This window comes from Loxodonta africana, chromosome 26, assembly GCF_030014295.1.
Source record: "Loxodonta africana isolate mLoxAfr1 chromosome 26, mLoxAfr1.hap2, whole genome shotgun sequence".
In the NCBI taxonomy this organism is placed as follows: Eukaryota; Metazoa; Chordata; class Mammalia; order Proboscidea; family Elephantidae; genus Loxodonta; species Loxodonta africana.
This window is the reverse complement of record NC_087367.1, coordinates 26227242-26251136: the sequence shown is the minus strand read 5'-3', so window position 1 is coordinate 26251136 and position 23895 is coordinate 26227242. Positions and strand designations below refer to the sequence as shown.

The 23895-nt window shown below is 44.4% G+C and overlaps 1 protein-coding gene across 5 annotated transcripts in view; it reads right to left on the bottom strand.

Moving 5' to 3' along the window:
• Window positions 1–2225: 2225 nt before the first annotated feature.
• CDC42EP3 (CDC42 effector protein 3) overlaps window positions 2226–23895 on the bottom strand; it is a 33207-nt gene continuing 11537 nt past the window's right edge. For 3 of the 5 annotated variants that reach the window (XM_023555291.2, XM_023555290.2, XM_010595872.3), the window contains one exon: window positions 2226–8016. In XM_023555291.2, the coding sequence (XP_023411059.1) occupies window positions 7017–7781 (765 nt within the window). In that variant the 5' untranslated portion in view covers window positions 7782–8016 and the 3' untranslated portion in view covers window positions 2226–7016. Of the gene's footprint in view, window positions 8017–9427; window positions 9540–15602; window positions 16195–23895 lie in introns of those variants that run through there. The other 2 variants (XM_023555289.2, XM_064277189.1) reach the window with 2 other exon arrangements.

The following is a 23895-nucleotide window of genomic DNA, read 5'->3' as shown; positions in this document are numbered from 1 at the left end:
GTCATGGGAGTAGGGCTTAGAAAATAATTAACAATTATCTTCTTTCACTTTTAACAATGCCTCTGATTACAAAACTATGTCTGAATGCTACTCCTTACTCTGAAAAATTCAGTATGTTATTTTTAATGTTTTTTCAGGCTTTTCAAGGTTTCATGAGTTTCTGGGGCATTGCCATCGGTTTACCTTAGAATGCAGAAGGACGATTATAAAGGAGACTTCAGAATAAAGTCATAATCTTACCAGGGAAAGCATGTCACTATGATTCTGTTGTTAAGAGGTGGGGGAAAAGGCAGAGGAAAAATCAATGATTTAGAAACATCAACATTTGGCATCAGGGCATTAAAGCCTTGTGGCCTATAGGGTGAGCAGAACCATGTCAATCACTGAGAATTTCACAGTAATCCTGTACTATCTAACTTGTGTTGATTTAAAATTAGATTTACTTGCAATGGGTATATTTACTCCTCTGGCACATTTATTATCTCCTCTGCTGAGGTCACGTTTGGTGACAGGTAAATCTCTTGGAAAGCATGTCTCCCAATCTCCCCACCCCCTTTATTTTGGTCCCAGGCAAAATTATGCATTCAGTGAATTCAGTCTTCATGATAATGGTCTCTCTTGCTCTCTGTCTTTCCTTGCCCTAGTTCAATTGCCAAAGGCTTGTGTGCTAAGGAGCCCTGGTGGCACAATGGCTATGTGCTTGGCTGCTATCTGGAAGGTCAATGGTTAGAACCCACCCAGTAGCTCTTCAGGAGAAAGTCCCGGTGATCTGCTTCCTTAAAGATTGAAAAATCAAAACCAAATCCACTGCCTTGGAGTTGATTCCGACTCACAGAGACCTTACAGGGCAGAGCAGAACTGCCCCATAGGGCTTCTGAGGTTGTAAGTCTTTACGGAAGCACACAGCCACATCGTTCTCCCAAAGAGCATCCAGTGGGTTCAAACTGCCGACTTTTTAGTTAGCAGCTGAGCACTTTAACCACTGTACCACCAGGGATCCTCCTGTAAAGATTTAAAAAAAGGAAAAAGACCAAATCCATTGCCATGAAGTTGATTGTGACTCATACCGACCCTATAAAACAGGGTAGAACTGCCCCATAGTTTCTAAGGAGCCCCTGATGGATTCAAACTGTCAACCTTTTGGTTAGCAGCCACAGCACTTAACCACTACGCCACCAGCATTTCCTCCTGTAAAGATTAACAAAACCCTATGGGGCAGCTCTACTCTGTCCTACAGGAAAATCAACTCTGGCACACAAATGAGTTCACATCCCATTGTTGGTGGCCCTAACGTGTCCTTACTTACTCCTGGGAGTATTCTAAGAGGACTTTGCCCCTAGTATAATGCCTCACCCAAAGGTGGTGTCTCTAAGGGTGGATTTTTATGGCCCTGGGGCAGCTGTGTAGAAGAGGGATTGTTTTGAGCAGGATTGTCTTCCCAGAACCACTCAGGTTCTACCTTCTTCACTTACAAAAAAGGCTGGCCATGGGTATGAGAACAATTTCTTTTTGAAGTTTTAATGTACCTTTCTTGAGACTTCTGTTAAAGATGTAATTTTCTACAGAAAAGCAGTGTCTTGGGTCTTTGTTGGGATTTTTAGGACCCAAATGTTAACGAAGTCTTTTTTCACTATTTATGTGGGTATCTGTGGTATAAATGTTGGGGACACTGTGCTAAGCTGAGAAGGCCATTTTCCTGATGTGGCCTGTAGGGTAAGGCCTCACCCTAGGAGTGATTGTGGTCTTCCCCGAGGGGTAGACAGCCCAGAAGGAAGCAGGCAGGCCCTCAGACAAGAAACCAGACTCTGGAAGTTGAGGACTGCTGCCTTTCTCTGGGCCTCAGTTTTGTGGCCTTGGACTTCCAGGAGTTTAAGGCAACTTCAGGAGCTGTTTGCTTCTACTCCATTGTGTTGGTTTTCCTACTCCACAAGCTGGAAACCCTGGTCCTCTCAGGTTCTAGGGACCTGGGAAAAAGAAATTCTCAGCTGAGACTCTAAGTTTCCTGAGTGATGTTCAATCAACCAGCCCATGAAAAGATGGGTTGAGAGGGCATGAGAAAGCACTGCTGGTGGGATAGCTGTCCAAGTGTGTCCAGTCCAGGGGACGTAATACGAAATTGTTTCATCTGCTGCTGTTTCAGGAAACATTTGGCAACCCCCTCCCCCGCCCCCGGGCCCCACGTCTTTCCTGGACACCTGATGACAACCTCACTGTTGAAGTGTCCCTAACCTGGCCTTGAGGTTGGAGTGGTCACTATCAACTGGATGTGAGCTGTCACAAGATGGCAGCCACTTATATAAAATTTCAATCTTGGGAAGCACCTGTTCAGCAGCTCGGATTACCCAACTTTTTCTTCCTCCACCAGAAGGGCCTTGGGCCCAAATTTTGCAGCTCTATAACTGACATTTTCTACAATCTTTGTTCCTGAACTGTTTTGAGTAGATTACTAGGATAGTGTGTATCCTTTTATCTACTCAACCTTCTTCCTCCCTAAAATGCCCCCTACCCCTAAACAAATCTTCTCAGTCCCTCAAGACCCCCTTTTAGGTCCTTCTCTCCCATGAATCAATTCTCAAAATACAAAGCTCTTTTTTTTTCCAGTGATCCTTTTGGTAATGAATCCCATGCATGCATTATGCCATACTTCAACAACCATTTTATGGTGAACATAATACCCACTTCACTTATTCAGCTTTGATAATTTTGATGTATGGCAGACATCTCTGCTTGTGTGATGAGTCTCTGTAATAATTATTCTACTTTGTATAATAGCTGTGCTTTGAGCAGATGTTTCTATCACCCATGTCAATCTGCTTTCCATGGAGGAAATCTGGTTGACCTTTAAAGGATAAAGCTTATTAACCACTCTTTGGAAGCCAATGAAACTGACATCAGTATCAGATTTTTGAAAGTAAAAATGGAAGATAATTAACTGCAGCGTAATAGTTGTAAAACAGATTTCATTGTGTTATACATAACTTCATAAAACAGGCAGTTTCCATTCTTTTACACGATATTCTCTGTAGCATCTTTACCACGAATCATGACTCCTTGACAACCCAAGTGAGAAATATTTAGATATACTTAATGAGCACTTGCTCTAAGAATAAGATGAAAATTAGATATCCTCAGATGGAAGGCTCACCAGGTAAAATGGTATACCACTGGAATACAGCAAGTGGCGTTCTAGGTACAGTCAGATGAAACAGGCATGTCACAAAATATACCAGGGAGACCATCTTCTTCTTTGGAAGATAAATGAATTGTACAGCCAGAACCAATAAGCTAATGAGTGAATGCCAGTTTTGAGTACCATGACTTCCTTGAGGCGCATGCAGACAGACAAACTAGAAGGCTCCCTGTTTGGATTAATGGTGACTTACCATTGACATCTGGAAACTATTCTTATTTTGTTGGAGTTTGGATGGGGACCTAAGGGTAGTACCCAATAACCCTATTTATATGGCTCACTGACTTGTTTAAGAAGTCAATCATTTCTGTTAGTCTGGACATTAAACCGGAGCCCTGGTGGCACAGTGGTTAAGAGCTTGGCTGCTAACCAAAAGATCTGTGGTTTGAATCTAAAGTCCAAGAATTTTGTTCAATAGAAAAAAAATATAGTACTGCTAAATTTGGGACTAGGTTGATAACAGAATTTCCAAAGAAGAAAGCCTTATTGGAGAGAGATCATCGTGTTGGCTCATCCTCTTGTCTTTCTATATTTATAGTAAAATGCTTCAGTCTTACCAGGCTCCATACTAGGAGGATCAGAATCATCACCTAATGTATAATTTTTCTTTTGTATGCTCTAAGTATTTATCAAGTTAATTCATGTTGTTGTTGTTAGGTGCCAACGAGTTGGTTCTTACAGTGACCCTATGTACAACAGAATGAAACACTGCTTGGTCCTGTGCCATCTTCACAATTGTTATTATGCTTGAACCCATTGTTAACTCATGGATTCATGGATTTCCTCCATTTCATGAATTCAACTGTTTGAAGGGAGCTTTGAAAAAAAATGGTGGTTTGCAGTAATCTAAAAACAGAACTAGACCATGATTCTGGAAACCCAGGTTCTGTTTTCTGTTCAATCACTTTAGCCTTTAGTGTTTAGATGTTGATTTTGGCTCACTAAAACGTCATTTAAGACTTTATATTTGTGAAGTGCTAAGTAACTCTAATATTTTGATATTTTAAGCAGGTAATTTTAGGCAGAAATTATCTTGTCCTTTGTTAGGTCTGGCCACCCAGGGAGAAGATCACTAATAACCTTGCCTGATACAATAAGCACCTCTACTTAAAAAACAGCTGGATCTCTTCTGGTGGTTTCCATTCTCTTTGAACTTGCAGGTAAAGTGCATCTTGGGTTTTCTCGACTATAAACAAGTGAAGATGACTTAGGTTAAAAGTGGGAGAGTGTTCATGGGGCTGGAGAGAACATGGATTCAGCTCTCAGCAGGTGCAATTCTAAAGTGTTTCTCTGCAGGAAAAACACCAGCAGCTCTGCACCTGCTCCCTGGAGAAGGGACCAGACATTAGAAGGGCTGCCAAGGGAGAAATGACTCAACAAATAGTTTATAAACCGGATGTGGCTTTGTTTCCTTTCTCCAGTAGGGGCATGTTTGTTGTCAACTCAATTATACCTAAACTGATGGGGGAGAGGGTATGTGAAAGGGCTGGGAAAGAGCAACATGGCTAAATACATGCAGGGTGCATTATTTGATTAACAAACACAACTCTGTCTTACTTGCACCTCCATAACTGTCTCCAGACCTGTGAGCAGATGAAATACACACTGACAGTCTTCATCATCTAGCCTATTTGTTTCATCTTTTCCTTGAGGTTACACTACAAATGAAGAGTAAAATGAGAGATTTAATATGATCGATAATAATTAAGATGGAGGAAGGTTTTGAAAGAGTAGCTAAAACTGGCTAAAAATTATGAGATAAATGAACTCGTCCTCAGTAACGAGACTGAGAAGAAGCTGGGGAGTCTCTATTGGAACTGTGAACTCTGAGTAGGGTGTTGTTGAAAAAAACACTAGAAAGTTATGGGATAAAGAAACCCAACTGGAAAATTGTGGAGTAACACTCAATGCTCTAAGGGAACTCTTCTAATTGGTTAGTCACCCTAACTGCATTTCACCTGCAGTTCAAAGGTTATTTCAGATGATCAGGTGGCAGAATTGCAAACAACTCCAAAAGCGGTGAGAGAACCTCTGAAGTGAATGGTGAGGTCATTTTTGAGATACATTTCAAGGAGAAATCAAAGTTTGAAAGACAGAGTTGGCAGTTATTGCGTGCAGGTGTTTTTCCCTGGTCGGGGAAGAGGTGGTTGACAAAGGCACAGGAATCAGTGTGTACATTTCCTGTTCCTGTTTCCTTAACCAACATCCTTAGAGAATCTCTGGGTCCTTGTGGGGGAGGGAAGGAGGGGGCAAGCGCTCTCTGGAGTCCCTGGGTGGTACAAATGGCTAGTGCACGCAGCTGCTAACTGAAGTGTGGGAGGTTCAAGTCCATGCAGAGATGCTGCAGAAGCAAGGTCTGGTCATGTACTTCCAAAAACCCAGCCACTGAAAACCCTCCGGGACACAGTTCTGCTCTGACACACGTCAACTCAACGGCAACTGGGTTTGATTTTTTAAGTGCTGTCTACTGCCCTTTTAGCCTCCTTAACCTCATCTGTAAGGTATCAAACATCTGTCCTGCAGGGATGGGACTGGGGTCACAAGTGTTGGCTGTATCAGTGTTAGCGAAGGGAGGAGAGTCACAGAAGTAAACCTTGAGAGGTTGGCATCAGTGTTGGCTCTAAAAAAACTTCTGGTCTCAGATGTACATTTTTCCTAAACTTGAAGGGCCCCATTTCTGCAATCTCGAATCTTCAGGAAATAAGGAAAATTAGAGTGGATGGAAACCATATCTTACCTTGTTTTAAAGTCTCACCCACATTTTAGAGAAGCAATTTTTCTAGCCCTAGACTTACAGAAATCTTCTATTACACTCTTCTGTATAAATAAGCAACTTCGATTCAACATTTACTCTTTATTGTGTTGTATGAAGTACCTATGTAATGCAAGAATGTACTGTACTAAAATACCCCTATTTCCAAATACATTATGTGGTGAAACCCACAGTCTCTGCAGAAGCATCGTGAGTAACCTGTGCCTTCATACTTTACAATCCATTGTTGGCTGCTGTGAGAAGTATGACAACAGGTGAAAAAAAAATAATGCTAAGTATGAATACATTTTTCCAAACACGTACACACACAGCTTACAATGGAACCCCAATGGAAACAAATCAAATGGCATTGGATGCAATATCTGTAAAATGTAGACTCTGCAATAAAAAGCCAAAGGCACATAAAAATATATTTTAACTTTAAAAATAACTTAGTTACAGTAATACTTTGCTTGTGTCTTACCAACACGTAGCTGACGGTCAAAATTTTGCGATATAGCTATAATATATAAGGATATATAAGAACTACAAGAAAATCCCCCAAACCATAAAATTATTCAAAGTGAAAACAGAGAAAAGTTTTAACACTGGAGAATTCGCTATGCTGAGCCCAAACGATATAATATAGAAAAGAGTCTAGAAAAAATGCTTAGGTGTTAGATAGTTTTGACTTCCTCTTGCTCAGAAAATGCTGCAGTACTGTACAGTTCCTTCCCGTGCCTCGCCCAGCCCTTCCTAAGTGCCAATCCCAGCCAAGCCAGGTTCCTTACTTACACATCTGCAAAGACAATGTGAGCTGAACGTCGGCAATGCCCACCGAAAATGGGCTCTGGCTGACTCATTTCCTCTTTTTGCCAGGATAGTTTTTTTCCTTTTTAAAACTTTTTGCAAACAGGACATAACACGATAGGTAAAAAAATATCTCCTAGGAACGTTATTTTAGAAAACCCATGGCACAACTGCAGATATAGCCAGCGAAGCTCTCCTCTGCAACTGTGGTTAGTTTTGGCTCTTCAGTACCTTTCGCCCCAGAGGAAAAGGGCTGGTGTCCTGTTACTTGTTTTTATCCATGACATTCAGCACCTCATCCAAAAGTGAGGGCCCCAGGTCAAGCTGCAGGGAGAGGAGGGAGCCGGTCAGATCCGAGAGGGACTCCTCCGATTTTGTCTTTTCCTTGATGAGCTCACATGGGGCTGGCTGGTCAAACAGGTCCTCGGTGGGCCAGTCGGGGTACTGTTCGGAGAGGCTGGATGAGTGGCTGTCCCTGCCCTGACTGGACTGAGACGCGGAACCACTGGAGCCCCACGAGGCGTCTCCCTGGTGGACTGGCCCGTTCTCCAGCAGACTGCTTTTCTTCTGAGCCTTTTCCTCCACAACAGGCTCACAGCTGAGCCTGGGCAGCTTTGCTGGGCCAAAGGACTCCTGCTTGGAATTAAATGTCACTGGTGACAATAAGGGTAGAATGAGCGCTTGGGACCCTCCAATGGTTGGGAGGGAGATGGCGTTTTTGAGCACTGGGGAGGGCGTTTCTGTGAACACAGAGTCAGAGGTGCTGTTGGCTCGGAAAAACTCGTTATGCCCAGGGAACTGGCCCATGCGTGCTTTCTCCTGGTTTCCAGGTAAAAGCTCATAATTGCCTTGAAGAAAGGAAATGTCCCCAAAAACGTCATGCTGGCCCTCTTTGCCAATGTGAATGGTGTGGCGAAAGTCTCCAAGGGGAGGACTAATCATATCAGGAGACAGAATGTCCCTTAGTTTAAATTTCTTTCCCTTCTTGTTATTGGCAGCTTTTAGGTAAATTGGGGTCTTGGCTGGCATTTTGGAATTTGAGAATGTTTATTTTGCAGAAGGGAAAAGGATCACTTTCTTCACAGATGTGATATGTTTCTGAAAAATCCTTTCTGATATGAACAGTCACATCATTTTCTTCAAGGAGCTTAAGAAGCAACTCTGAAACAAGATGGGGTCGGAGAGACTTCCTTGAGTTACGGCCAAGTGAGGCTTCCAAGACAGCCAGTCACACCATCTGATCCTTTCTGCACCATGGAAAAACCTGGAAAATAAACCAGAGCAAGTTATAAACAGCTAACCCTTCAGGGTTCACTGTTGTTGTTGTGTGCTGGTAAGTTGACTCCGACTCATAGTGACCCTATAGGACAGGGTATAACTATCCCATAGTCTTCTAGGCTGCAATCTTTATGGGAGCAGATTGCCAGGTCTTTCTCCCTCAGAATCACTGGTGGGTTTGAATGAATGACTCTTCAGTTAGCAGTTGAGCACTTTAACCACTGCATCACCAGGACTCCTTTCAGGGTTCACTAGTCCTCCTTTTCACAAAAGGCCTGTATATAAAGGCAGTTCCCACCTAAAGCTAAGCTTTATCTTGTTGTTTCCCTATATAAAGCTTTCAATTTGACAAAGGCTCACTGATCTGGCCTTACTTCAGGGAAAAAAAAAAAGACAAAAAGACTTAAAACCCCCAAATCTATGACATCGGCACTTTTTAAACATGCCCACGGACATACCTAAGAGCGGCTAAAAGGATTTTACCCTTTTCCTCTAACATAAGAACTACAGTCAGCATATGACCAGAGTGCCTTCAGCTCCTTAGGTATAACTAAAAAAACTAGATTAGTTTAAAAATATTATTTTTCCTATTTGCTTTGGCATTCCCACTAGCAAGACTGATAATACTTTGTGGTTGAGTTCAATATGTAAATAAAATTAATAGTCCTGTAAGGAAAGAAGGAGCTCTGGTGGCGCAGTTGTTAAGTGCTGGGTTGCTAACCAAAAGGTTGGAGGTTCGAAACTACCAGCTGCTCTGTGGGACAAAGATATGGCAACCTACTTCCAAAAAGATTACAACCTTGGAAATCCTATGAAGCAGCTCTACTCTGTCCTATAGGGTCGCTATGAGTTGGATTCAACTTCACAGCAATGGGTTTGGTTTGGTTTTTATAAGGAAAGGGCTTGAGATACCATTTACTAAGTGACCAGATGGTGAAAATGGTTAACACGGTTGGGTGCTAACCAAAAGACTGGAGGTGTGAGTTCACCCAGATGTGCCTTGGAAGAAAGGCCTGGTGATCTACTTCTAAAAAATCATCCACTGAAAACCCTATGGAGCAGTTCTACTCTGACACACATGAGGTCCCCATGAGCTGGCATCAACTTGACCATAACTGGCAACTGTATGGTAGTGTCCAACATGCTCTTAGTGAGATGTGCTCTTCCAGAGGAGGGAACTCGATTCAGTAGTTAAAAACAAAACAAAAAACCAACCTTTCCTAATAACATACAGACAATAAGTGACAGAGCTGGAATTGGAATCAATGTGTTGTGGAAAGTACTGGGCTCAGGATTTGGTGGCCTTCTGGGATGGAAGAAAAAGAACAAAACTGCTTCTTTTCAAAGAGAAGACAGTGTGGTTACATATATTACACTGGGCCTTCACTTAGAATTACCTTCAAAATATTTTCTAGTAAGTTCCTCTTCTCTGTGGTAGGCAGAATTCTAAGATGGCTGCCATCTCTGCCTCCTCATGCCTTTGTGTAATCCCCTCTACTGGAGTGTAGGCAGAACCTGTGACTTGCTTAGAAACAACAGCATATGATGAAAGTGATGGAATGTCACTTCCCGGATTAGGTTACATTTTAGAAGACCTCATCTTAGCAGACTATAGAGAGAGACTCCCCTTGCTGGCTTTGAAAAAGTAAGCTTCCATGTTGTGAGAGGGCTTATAAAAAGAAATTCTGCCAACAATCTGAAGGAGTTTGGAAGTTTCCCCAGTCAAGCTTCTGGTGAGACCACGGCCCTGGCTGATACTTAGATTGCAGCCTGATGAGACCCTGAGCAAAGGACCCAGCTAAGCCCTGCCGGACTCCTGACCCACAGAAACTGTGAGATAATAAATGGGTGTTGTTTTAAGTTGCTAAATTTGTGGTAATCTGTTACACAGCACAGAAAATTAACACACTTCTCTATACACGTCATATGATAAAATTAGAGGTGAAGAGCTAGAAGGTGTTTGGGGACCTGAGGTCCTCATTTTACAGATGACAAACTCTTGGTACACACAATACCATGCCTTCTTCAGTTCCATCAGGTGATACCAGTTCCCCACTGTGGGAATCCCCTGGTGGTTCTGCTGTGACCTTTTTCCCATCATGATCTCTTCCCCTTGGCTGCAAAGCCTGCAAAAAAATAGTCTATGGCTGGGTGAGACAGTGGCTTGAGGAGAGCCACATTTGCTTTGTAGCATCTGGGGGCTGTACCCATCTGCCCCATCCTTCTTTCAACAAAAGTTTTCATATGCCAGTGGCAGGTGACCAGACCTTTGTTCTACCATCTTCCCCGCTCCCCCCGACCCCCCAACTGCAAGGTAATAACTAACTGTTTGGCAAATGGCATGTTGACCTGCATATACCTAGAGTGCCTGTCAGCATGCCTTACAGTGATCCAGGCCAGGGAAGAAAGAGAACAATGAGCTGGAGGAACCCCAACCCTACCCCCACTTCAGACTCGGGGAGGAGGACAAGGCAGCATTAGGTTTGTACCCACTCACAGTGGGCTGACCTCAAAACTGCCAAAGAGAGCTACATACGCACCACCTCTTGCTTTCTCTTTTTAGTCCCTGCTAAAAAAAAAATTTTTTTTTTTTTTTTTTTAAGGCACTGGGTCAAAAAATCCATGGGGGTGTGGCCCTCGCCTAGGTATCCTGCTGGCCTCTGAGGCCACACAGAGTGGTCTTGGGTTCTGCAGCCCTCGCCTAGGTGTCCTGCTGGCCTCTGAGGCCACACAGAGTGGTCTTGGGTTCTGCAGCCCTCGCCTAGGTGTCCTGCTGGCCTCTGAGGCCACACAGAGTGGCCTTGGATTCTGCGGCACATTTCAGGTTAGAAGCATTACAGAGACACTGTGTGATTACAGGAGACCCTTGATACTAAGTGGAAAAACGGGAAACCCTAGCAAAGGAAGCCAAGACTTGGATGCTGGCATTCTCTCTCAGTTTTAGGTCTAATTCGGGTCTTGCAGCAATAACAAAATTTAAACCCTGGGTCCTCTTGCTAATGCATCAGGGCTTCTTCCTGTATAAATACATGATACATGGCTCCAGCCTAGGGCCCTGCCACCCACCTTCGCGTCTCTCTGCGCACAGCGCAGATGAGTGGGATGAATGGCTGCAGAAGGCACTGGCCGCAGAGGTTAGGGGGGTAGCCCTGATGAATGGCCTCCCACACACAGCCAGGAGGGCAGCTGCTGTGAAAAAAGACACAGTGTATTCACTGCAATTCAGAGGCGTGCAAGGATGCCTATGGCCAGCTGGTGGAGCGAGGGTTATACAAGGCCAGAAGCAGAGATGAGGGATTTCAAAGTTATCTAAAAAAGAAAAATTCCCCAGGACATGCAGCCAGCAGCTGGTTTCAGAGAGTGGTCCCGGAGTCCTCACATCTACCCTTTACTTAAACAACAAGGATGAGGCTACCCTGTGGGGCACTGGGAGTTCCTGGGCGTACAAACAATTAATGTGCTCAGCTGCTAACTAAAAGGCTGGAGGTTCAAGTCTACCAGGGGTGCCTTGGAAGAAAGACCTGATGATCAACTTTGAAAAACCAGTCATCGAAAACCCTATGGAGCACAGTTCTACTCTAACACATGTCAGGTCGCCATGAGTCAGAATCGACTCGACAGCAACTGGTGCGGGACAGTGGGGCGGCAAATTCAGGAGGAAAAGAGGGGAAGGAAATGCTTCTCTCTGAGGGCACGGGGTGAGGAGTGCCCAGGCCTCAGGCCTCCTGGCTACGGACACTAATTGTTGCAGGCACCCAGGCTGAGGTGCGCTTGGCCTGCTGGGAGCTGGGGTTTTACGTCAATGCCATAGAGACAAAGGTTGGAGGAAGTGGCAAAATAAAGACAAGAGAAAAAGGTTAAAGATAAAAGAACTGGTGAATGGAGGCTACACAAGCTGCAGACAGTGAGACTTTGGAGAGCAGGAGAAGATAACCTTAAAAGGCTTCTTCTTTCTACAAATATTTGCACAGTGTTACACACATCTCAGGGATGTAGGCCCTGAGGACTTGGGAAACATTTTTTTAATTTAATTTCTACTATGTGCCAGTGCTAAGAACTCCCAAATAAGTGGAAGTTTCGAAACTTAAAATTAAAAAAAATGAATATGAGGCAAAAACGACAGCTTCACAAGTTTAGATGGGTGGGTGTCTGATCTCAACCCTTTATCTTATCTGTTATCTTTCCTCCTCCAGCTCAGGGATACCCCTGCTTGATTACAGGAGAGGCAATCCTATTCCCACTTCTTACAATGACCATTTCCTCCCCTCTCTCTTTCTGAAGATTCTGGACTTCCTGGCTTATCATTCAGTGGACTTCCCTGCAGCTTTACCAGTTTTCCCCTTGGGGATATTTAAAGAGCTCAGAGATATATACCCAGACTAGTAACTCTTTCAACGTCTTCTCTGCCTTTGTTTTATGCAGAAACCCAATGGGGCAATTTCTTCACTAGTGACTGGCCTGCCTCGAGAGGCTATGTGCTTCTCCTGGGAAGCAACGGTGACAGCAGTGGCAACAGCTAACACTTACGGGGAGCATCTCTCTCTGCCAGGCACTGTCTAACCTTTGACATGTACTAGCTCACTCACAAGAACCTGAGGCTGCTGCTGTTAACATCCCTGTTACACAAATAAGGCACCAAGGCACTGAGCTGAGTCCCTTTGCCAAGGCCGCACAGCTGCCAAGCAGAAAGCCAGGCTGCTGGGCTCCGGAGTTTGAGGTCTTGACATTGACAATTGGTGGACACATGCCCTGGGAATTCAGTCAGCCCCCCAAAATTATGAAGGGGTTGCATTCCAAATTCTAAGACACAAATGTGCAATCACGTACTGTCCTTATGAGGGTAGGGAACAGGCCTCACACATACTGATGGTGGAAGAACGGATAGGTTCAGCCTCAATGGAAGGCAGTATCAAAACTGTGAATTCACATGCTCTTTGAACCAAGAATTCCATTTATAGGGAATCCCTAACTCACGCAAATGGGAAATAATGTATGTGCCAGGGTTGTTCAATCCAATACAGTTTGTAACAATGAAGAGTTGGAAACAACCTAAATAAGTGGTCCCCAATAGGGGACTGGTTAAATAAATTAAGGTATATTCATACAAATGAGTACCATGCAGGTGTGAAAAAGGAAAAAGCAGTTCTTTGTGTGCTAATAAGCAACGAGCTCAAAGATATGTTATTAGTAAGGGAGAAAAAGGTGTAACGTATTTATATCTGTGTTTGTTTGTATATCCACAAAGTATCTCTAGAAACATCCATGAGAAACTAATGGTGACTACCTACAGGGAGGGAAAATGAGTAGAAGATAGAAAAGAAACTTGAAGCTTTTCACAGTACATATAAATTTATAATTCTGGATTTTCCAACCATGTTAATGAATGAGCTATTTAAAAAGTTAAATAAATGGGTTGCTTAAGGCTCAGATTGAGAAGTCCCTTGGCGGTACAAACAGTTAAGTGCTCAACTACTAGCAAAAAAGGTTGGCAGTTCAAGACTACTGAGAGGCACCTTGGAAGACAGGCCCAGCAATCTGCTTCTGAGAGGCCACAGCCTTGAAAACCCCGTGGAGCAGTTCTACTCTGCACACATAGGGTTGGCCCTGAGTTGGAATCCACTTGAGGGCAACCAGCAAGGTTCAGACTGCACTTTCTTGCAGAGCCAATGTTATACACGGTACTGAGGTCCTGAGAAACCTAGTGAACCTGTGAGGTACCTGATCATAACATGTCTATGCAAAGATGTGAGCAAAAGCCACAGTCTGGGAAGGCAGCATATAGATATATGAAGTCCTTATGAGAGGGCTGGGCCTGGTCCCACCTGAGCTTGGAAAGGGAGAGATCACTAGTTCCTGTAGTCGTTAGTCCTTCACCAAGGAGGCAGCATCAGCCTGTATTTTACAGAAAGATTTCAGAAGAGAAGGGGTTTTAGGAAGAAGGAAATGAGAAGAGGTGAAGAGTACAAGGGTGCTGGAAGAAAGGCCAGAGGGCAGGGCGTCCACGTGGAGGAGCCAATAGACAGGTAGAGTCGCGAGGGCCCTGCGTACAGTCCCTTGTCTGTGAGGTGGCTAGTGACACTGACAGATAAAACTTTACAGTGGAATGGTCCTCAACACCATGACAAGAAACCCTGTCCCTCCTCACCATTTCAAAAAGAGGAGGCTGCTGATGGCTGACCAACCAACGTGGCAGCAGACAGAGGGAGGGACGGACCAGAGTGGGGAGAGCCTGAGTCGGGGGACACTGAGCAGGCTTTACTCTACACCCAGAAGGAAGCAAGGCGTGCTTACAGGAGGGTGGTGTGGCAGAAGAAAGGCTGACTGGGAGGATTTATGGGCCGGAAGTGCGTTATTAGACTAGAACTGGCGAGAGCACACTCCTGGGAGTCCCGTGAGCCACATGATGAGAATTTATAGCCTTTCTGCATCAGCCCAGAATCTATCATCGATATTAACTCTCAGGCTCAGAACCACCGGAGGATGCTGATCACCCACACTCAGGCCTCTCCTGCCCCACCTTTAACCTCTTCCTGCAACAAGGACTTGTGCGCTCAGGCTCCATTTTGCTTTCCTGCCCATCTCTCCCGCTTTCTTGCGTGGCTATCAGTCCTTTACTTCTACTATTCCCACATCTTAAGCCCTTTCTCAAAAACCCTTCCCTTGACCCCGAAATCTGAACTTGCCAGGACTGCCAGCTAACCCCTTCTCTTGGATCTCTGTTTGCTCCTTTTTTCCTCCCTTAGATGACACTCGAGATAACAGTCATCTGGGAAATTAGATTCCTTTGAAAACAAATTCTGCAGTTCCTGGGCACTGGTGAGGAAAGTTTCTCCAACAAAATGGTCGGACTCCTCGGCCAGCCGCTTGTCTCCCTCCATCAGGGCTAGAGAGGTGGTCCGGCAGATACATGGGCCAAAGGCCAGCTACAAATGGACAGGCTCCCATTTACAGGTACTTTCAAGAAATTAAATGGCTCAAAGACACAAAAGTACCCGAGAGAGTGCTAGGGCCAGGTTTTGATAAGAAAGGCCTAGTGCCGGGCTTAACACTAAGCCATCACCACTGGAGTCAATTCCGACACATGGCAATCGATGCGTTAGAGCAGAACTGGGCTCCCTGGGATTTTTCCTGGCTGTAATCTCTATGGAGGCAGACCATCAGGCCCTTCTTCTGAGGTGCCATGGGGTGGGTTCAAACCACGAGCCTCTAGGTTAGTGTCAAACACAAGCTGTTTGTACCACCCAGGGACCTTGGCCTGACACTAGGCCAGACAGTTCTAGCTTCTCATTTGTGACTGACTCAAGCAAAGACGACAGTGGTAATAACAGAAGTAGTAATGGCAGTAATAATTCAAGGCAGAAAAAAAAAAGATGTCCATTGCTTCACCTCCTTGTCATCCTTCTGGTAAGCAGGATGACGCTGAACAGACCAAAATGGGGTAGCAGCAAGGAGGAAGGAGAAACAAGCGGGTATAAAAAATGACAGATGGAAAAACCCATTCCTGAACTCCTTAGAGTTGACTGTACTGGCAATTTTGCAGGGTTCTGAAAAGAACAAAAAGTCAAACCAAACCTGTTGCTGTCGAGTCGATTCTAACTCGTAGCAACCCTATAGGACAGAATAGAACTGCTCCATAGAGTTTCCAAAGAGCAGCAGTGGGTTCCAACTGCTGACTGGTTAGCAGCAAAGCTCTTAACCACTGCACCACCAGGGCTCCGAAAAGAACAAAGAGGTTGGGATAAAAAGACTTCATTTATTTTAAGAAAGGAATGTTTGGTTTGCCTAATTATTCTTAGATTAATTCTTAGTGGAGAGGGTAAAAAATTTCTTGCATCCTACAAAATAGGTTGCACAATGTTAATTAAAAACACATACGCCTAAAAATAGGGGCAGGTGGGATAAGGGAGGGGTATTACTGTCCTGAGAAACCTGCTGGGTTCTCCCTGTCTTCTACTTTCAGGAAGTGAGCCTCTGCCTGATTTCCCCTTTCCTGCTTGGTGGTCATATCCCTTAAGGGCATCCTAGCTTCTGGTCACTTTTCACTCGGCCTCAGCACCTATCTGTACGCCCTTTGTCCTAGCACCAGCCTCAGCACCACTGTACTGTCTGGGCTCCGAGCAGAAATATTAAATTAGTCCTCCTTCGTGTCTTCATCAACAGTCCTAGGCAGGGATGACTCGCTCAAGTACCCTCCCCCATCTCCCCACCCCTAGCCACCTTTGGGAGTGTTTCTCTCTGCTGACACCGTGGCAAACCCCAGAATACTGTATGCCACCCTGGGCTCTGCACTTTGGATGGGATAAAGGTTACCTGGAGTATGTTCCCACATGTGAGCAACCCAACCAGGAGCCAAGGAACTTGGTCACATCAAATCAGAAGGAGCTGAAGGAACTGAGTAAATTCACTGAAACCAAGCCCACTGCTGTGGAGTTGATTCAGACTCATAGCGACCCTACAGAACCCAGGAAAACTGCTCCATAGGCTTTCTAAGGCTGTAAATCTTTACTGAAGCGAACTGCTGCATCTTTCTCCCATAAAGCATCTGGTGGGTTCAAACTGCTGATCTTCCGGTTAGCAGCTGAGTGCTTTAACCACTGCATCACTTACAGAAAACTCAGAAAATTATCTTTAGGGATCTGAAGGACTCGTTGATTGTAAACACAAGAGGGATTAACTTGTTCTGCAAGGCCTTAGGGCTACTAAATAGCAGCTACAGGGAAACAGACTTTGGCTTTTCCAAGGAAGAACCTCCCTCCATCCTCCCTGCAAACAAAAACCCAAAAAGCCAAACCCAACACTCTTGAGTTGATTCTGACTCACGGTGAGCCCATGTGTCAGAGCAGAACTGCTCCATAGGGTTTTGATGGCTGTCATCTATATCAAAGCAGACTGCCAGACCTTTCTTCTGCAGCGCCACAGGGGGGTGGTTTGAACCACCAACCTGTACGTTAGTAGCCAAGTGCGAACCATTTGCACCACCCAAGGACCATAATGAAGAACCAAGTTTCCCCAAAAACAAATGAGTTGCTATGGGGAGGGCAAGAAGGGGCTATGAGCATGGGGAGAGGCAGCCATTCCTCTGAGACTGCCTGAAGGTGTTTACATCCCAGTTTCTTCTCTATGGGGATGCTATTACTGCTCATTTCCTTATGGCCCCAAGTCACATTTACCTATAAAATACTCACAGACTCCACCTCCCCCACTTTTTTTTGTTTTGAATTTGACAGTTTATTCAGTGACTTTCCACCAGACACATTTAATGGAAAATGAGACAGAAAATTAATTGTATTCATACCAATATTATTGGGTTAATAAAAGTTTGTTTACTGCAATTGTGCTTAGCAACATAGTGAATTTGGATTCTTAAGACTAAAGTTTCCCTTCCAAAGGCTTTCTGTGTGAAGAAGGCTGTGCTTTTCCACTAAAACAGAAATGACGAACCAGGCTTTGGTTTCAGAAACACTGACACAGTATAACAACATGGGGGTGGCTCCTGCCAATCAGTCCACAAGCCTCTGTAGGAGCGCTTCCCCAAATCAGACAAGGAATTTTAAAATTCAAGGGAAAAAAATCAAATCATAGTACTAAAAATCCAACAATTTACTTAAATGAAAACCCAGGACAGAAATAAGTGTAACAAGAGAACACTCAGGGAACAGCATCCTAAAGGTATGCTTTTCATACTTCCAATCTATCTTCCTCCCCCCATTTTAAGATAAGAAAATGCCTTTTCTACTTGTAGGTTTTTAACCTCTCCCCAGACCATCTGAGCTGAGGGTGCAGCTATACACTGCCAGACTGTAAACCGCAGTAGCCCAGCTCCAGCTGCCCAGTTCTGCCTGCAAACGGAGCTGGCTGTGTTTTATGGACCCACTCAGAAAGTCTCTGAGACACTGCACCTTCAGTTTATAAGTGGACTTCTTGTTTATGACTCAGCTACCACTTGCATTTACTTTTCTTTTACAACCCTGATTATATAAAAACCAAAACCAAACCCAGTGCAGTCTAGTCGATTCCGACTCATAGTGACCCTACAGGACAGAGTAGAACTGCCCCATAGAGTTTCCAAGGAGCGCCTGGTCGATTCAAACTGCCAACCCTTTGGTTAGCAGCCGCAGCACTTAATCACTACGCCACCAGGGTTTCCCCTGATGACACAGAGACCCACAAAATACCATATGGGAGACTCACTGCTAATTTGTGTCTACTTCTCACATTTATAGGATTTAATTGTTCTATCTGAAAGATTTTTTAGAATCAAAATTAGAAGACAGAACATCCACTTCACAAAATACCAAGCCACTGCTTTTGAAGAGAGGCCATTATGGCCTTTTTCCCTATAAAAATGAGTTATTGGGGAGGACTAAATATGGACACTGATCCCTGGTCTTTAAGACAAGGCAGCAGAGGGCAGGCTCTCTCAAAATGTCTGGCTCGTTCAACAGGGGACTCAGCCTCAGCGCTGTTCAGGAGCACCGATTCAGGCATTTGAGTTTGGTAGATGAGCATCAGAAGGCCATCAGAGTGAACTGGGTGCTTCCGTAACTAATATCTACGCGCTGCCATAACTAATGGATCCCACCTGATCTGAACGCTGCAAGGATAACACCCATACGGGAAGGGAACTCAACTTGGAAGTCTTCAGCAATATTCAACCAGGATATTTATTCTAAACTGTGACTGCAAGTAACTCTTAAAGCTGCTTAGTGTTAGAAATCTTTATGGGTTGCTCACACACACACACAAAAAACCCCTACTATTTAAGTCTGCAATTATCCTATGCAAAACTGCAGCTGTGGCAACAGTATCATAGCTACTATTAGTCAGTCAAATGATCCAGACTTACAGGTTTGACAGGTATCCAGAAATTCAGTCATTTGACCAATATCACCTTAGGAGAGCCGAGTCCCTAGTCATCTGCCTTGGTAACACATCCTCAGGTTTAGGTCCCAGAACACCATCTTCCCCTAGTAGGGTGGTAGGTCAGACATGACAGTGGGGATCAATTTCTATGTCACTCCCCCATCCTGATGGGGCCCTCTACCCCCACCCATGCTCCCTGGGGGTCTGAGATACAGCTTCTCTGCATCACACCACCACTCAGCCTGTCTGCAATCTGCCAGTGGCCACTTCCAACCCTTTCGATGGCAGACACCCCAGCGTAACTGGTGTGTATGTCTGCACAGAAATAAGTATTGGATGTTGAATGAACGAATGAATAAGTAATCTCTCCGACCAGGCTGAAAGCTCTTCTGTGGTCTTATCGTTTTTGCTGCCCAGAAGCCCTGGTACAAAATCAATAGTTAAGTGTTAAACCCATAACCCCTGCTAGACTCCCATCACCCCCAGTGCACGTCAAGAGGCCGCTTCAGGGACACAGGGAAGTCCTGACTGCAAACAGAGGGCAGGTGAGAGTGTGCTCCCAGGTGCTGTGCCTAACTACGTCTTTCCAGCTGTTCATTGCCCCATCTGTGGGTCAGGGAGAGATTAACACAGGGCAGTCTCTAGGAAGTGGAACTTTTAAATGCCTGGTTCTCTGAAGAACTTACACATGTGAATGGAAAGGACTACTATTTGAGTGCGTTCTGTGGTCGCACAGGTACATACTGTCTTATTTAATACTTAGAACACACCTTGGAGGCAACAATCGTATCTCAGGCCAAATCCCAGTGTGCAAGAGCTGGGATTTCAGCCCCAGATGGCCTCCACAGTCTGAGCTCAACCACTGCCTACTGTATAGTGTGAGGACCACCACCTTGCAGATTATCTGTCTTGATGTCTGATAACTCCAAGAAGAAATGATGCCCTATGATCTCAACATCAGCAAGAGGTGGAGATGCTAACGTGACCTTGTCAGAAATCAAGAATGAATAAAACGGTCCTAGACACCAGCCTTTCCAACTCTAACTTACTAGGACTTTTCAATATTTTTGCTATTTGTCAAAAGGAATCTCAAAAGGAATTTGACTTTATGGTAAAACATAAAGAGTTAAAAGATTGTAATTTTAAGGTAATAAAAGTCCTCTGTGTCTCAAGGAGAAAAACAAACATCCTGTTCTTAGAAAACAGCTGTAAGTGCTATGAATTCTTTTCCCTGAGGAAACACATGCTTGGGGTCACCCATAATCACACTGCTTTCACCTGGGACAACGGCATCTTTCCCTCACTACTGACACTTCACTTCCCTGGTAACTTTCTGAAACTAAGAACTCTGTGTTCCTTACATGGAATGTCCTCCCACCTTCTTACCATCATCAACGACTCATAACATCCTCCAAGACCTGGTTCAAGAGTCACTTCCTTCCTGGAGGAAGTCTAACTTACCTCATGCAATCCAGGCTCATTACTGCCTTGGGTTCATGGAGCATTTATAGTTTGTTTTGTTATTTTCCTGTTCTCTGGTTTTATGTTTAATATCTCCAGGTAATGGTAAGCTTAAAAAGAATAAGGTAAACAAAAGTGCCATCAATAAGAACTGCTGTCAATGAAACTCTTTACGCTGGATCAGTTACAGAGCTTCTTCTCAGGCTGTGAACACAAGGGACCTTCAAATTTTGTTGAATAAGCCCCTTCTGCCAATCCCTTAGGCCAAAGGTCTGCAAATTTCAGCAGGTGGGCCAGATCTGACCTCCTGCCTGTTTCTGTAAATAAAGCTTTATTGGTATACTCATAGATACTCATTTATGTATTATCTACGGCTCAGTGGTTCTCAAGGGGAAGTGATTTTGCCCCCCTCAGGGAACGTTTGGCAATGTTTGGAGACATTTCGATGGTTGTGACTGGGTGGTGGTGCTACTGGCATCTAGTGCGTAGAGGCCAGAGATACTGCTAAATATCCAACAATGCATAGGAGAGTCCCCCGCAACAAAGAATTCATTGTTGTTGGGTGTTGTCAAGTTGCTTTCCACTCATAGCGACCCCATGTGACAGGGTATAACTGCCCTATAGGGTCTTCTTGGCTGCAATCTTTACACAGGCAGATCACCCCGTCTCTCTCCCGTAGAGCAGCAGGTTGGGTTTGAACTGCCAACCTTTTGGTTAGTGGCCAAGTGCTCCACTGTTTGTACCACCAAAATCTCCGTAGTGCTGAGTTTGTAAACTGGCGGAATAACTGCTTTCATGCTACAAGGTCAGAGTTGAGAGCTGTAACAGAGACCATGTGGCTCTCAAACTCTAAAATATTAACTCTCTGGCTCTTCACAGACAAAGTCTGAACCTCTGCCTTAGATGTTGGCATGTCCACAGCGTTAGACATTTCTTGTCCATCCCCCAACCCTCAACAATCCCCCTGCAGTCACATCCTTGCACATAGTTTCAACTACCACCTCTAAAGAGAGCCTCCAAATCAGGATCTTTAGCCCACACATATGTAACGTCTAGACCTGTACTACTCAAAGTGTGGTCCGTGGTCTAGGGCCAGTTCATGGCAAAATTGAAGGTGTTTAGAACCTTCTATAACATTTGGCATTGTCCTGACGATCATGCATGTTCACACTGAATAGGCTATAGAAAATTTGGAGTTCTGAGTTATGAAACTTGCATAGGAGTTGGGTGTGGCCCAAGCTGCATACTTGTGCACAATATCAGATGATGAATTGGAAATTGGAAAAAAGAAAAAAACAAAACAAAAAAACACCGGTCCTTCACAGATAATTTGAGAAGCACTGAACATTTCTCCCTGTCCTTCAGACTGCTCTACTTTGCTTTCCTCAGGCACTTCATATTCAACATAACTCTGATGGAATTTGCCATCTTTCCTCCCCCTGCCTCACTCTCCGTATCAAGTCCAATCATTCTGCCTCTTCCATCTGAGTGGGCTCTGTCTCCTCTTATTCACCCCCACTGCCTTGGCCTTACTTCTGGCCCTCATGAGCTCTCCTCTAGACAAGGGCATTTGCCTCCAGCCTCATTCCTCTTCCTGTGCTTTATCTTCCAACTTATACCACAGGGAGCCATCTAGAATGCTCAGGTAATCTTGTTGTAAGGTGCCGTTCAGTCAGTTCTGACTCACAGAGACCCTATGTACAACAGAATGAAACACTGCCTGTTCCTGGACTAACCTCACAATCGTTGCTATGCTTGAGCCCATTACTGCAGCCAGTGTCTATCCATCTCGTTAAGAGTCTTCCTCTCTTTCAGTGATCCTCTACCTTAATCTTGTCACTTCTAAAATCCTACAATGGCAGGCTGCCCTTACAGCCTGGAGATAAGACAGATGGTGAGGCTCGCCTTCGCAATCTAAGTCCCATCCATCTCTGCAGCTCTATCTTCTGCCAGCTCCCTAAAGCCTCTTAAAATTGGCGGTGCCTTTTTATACCCTTACACATGCTTACTATGCCTTGCCTCCACCTTGTCTGCTCAGTGATGCAATCCTTCAACACTAAGTATTGCCTACTTCCCAGGTCTTCACCTGCATGACTCAAGCTTGGTGTCTACCATGATCTTCTAAGCCAAAAACAAACAAACCCATTGCTGTCAAGCCAATTCTGACTCATAGTGACCCGATAGGCCAGAGCAGAACTGCCCAATAGGGTTTCCAAGGCTGTAATCATTATGGAAGCAGACTGCCACAACTCTCTCCCACAGAGCAGCTGGTGGGTTCTAACTGCCGACCTTTTGGTTAGCAGCCGAGCACTTAATCACGGGACCACCAGGGATCTCTTAGCACCTTGTATACACCTCAGACCAACTACCACACTGAACTGTAATTACCACCTACTTGACTGCCTCCCCACTAGATAGCCTGCTTCTCGGGAGAGAGAACTGTATCTTATTCATAGCAGATTCTGGACAAATGTTTGTTGAATGAATGAATAAAAAATCTTGAAAGACATTGCTTCCTCTTCAACCTGCCTGTTGAATATCCAAGTTGGAGTCTTTCTATGACTCCTACAGGTGGAAAAAAAAGAAATTAACAAGGAGCTGTAGTCTCTTTTCTTGTGGTAAAGGCCTTTCATTCTTCCATCTGTAAGGCATTTTAACCTTTCTCTCTCCATGCAGGGTAAGGATTTAGCAGCGTATCAATATAAGCCTCAGTAATTCTATGGGCTCCTACAGATCTTTACAATTAAAGCCATGAATAATTGTGAACCTGCTGTTTGAAAGGAAAATGTCTTCTATCCATGACTGCAATGTACAAATAGATGTTAGAGAGAGGCAGGTCTCAAGAAAAATTTGACAATACATTTCCCAGAATACAGGCTTGCTAGTTATATTTAAGACAAACTTAAAGAATGAGGCCCTAAGGGAAACAATAAGCCCGCTCTCCTGACCTTTCCTTCCAAAAGGAAATGGGTAAGGCGGAAGTCAGATTGTTTGGCCAAAGATGTATATGGGAACCTCAAGAAACAACAATGGACATTCTGTAGAGAAGCGTTGTTTTTGACTTTAACACGGGACTGACACAGAACAGGTACTTAAAAGATAAAACCGCCAAATGAACAAAAACATCAACAGCTAGTAGAGCTCTCACCCACTGTTATAGATTGAATTGTGTCCCCCAAGATGTATGTCAAGTTGGCTAGGCCATGATTCCCAGTATTGTGTGACTGTCCACCATTTTGTGATCTGATGTGATTATCCTATGTGTTGTAAATTCTAATCTTTATGATGTCAATGAGGCAGAATTCGAGGCAGTTATGTTAACGAGGCTGGACTAGTTATGTTAATGAGACAGGATTAGTTGTCAATCTAGTCAATCTCTAAAGAGAGAAGTGAGCAAAGAGATAGAGACCTCATACCACCAAGAAAGAAGCGCTGGGAGCAGAGCATGTCCTTTGGACCCAGGGTCTCTGCATGGAGAAGCTCCTAGACTGGGGGAAGACGGGTGACAAGAACCTTCCACTAGAACTGATAAAGACTTTCC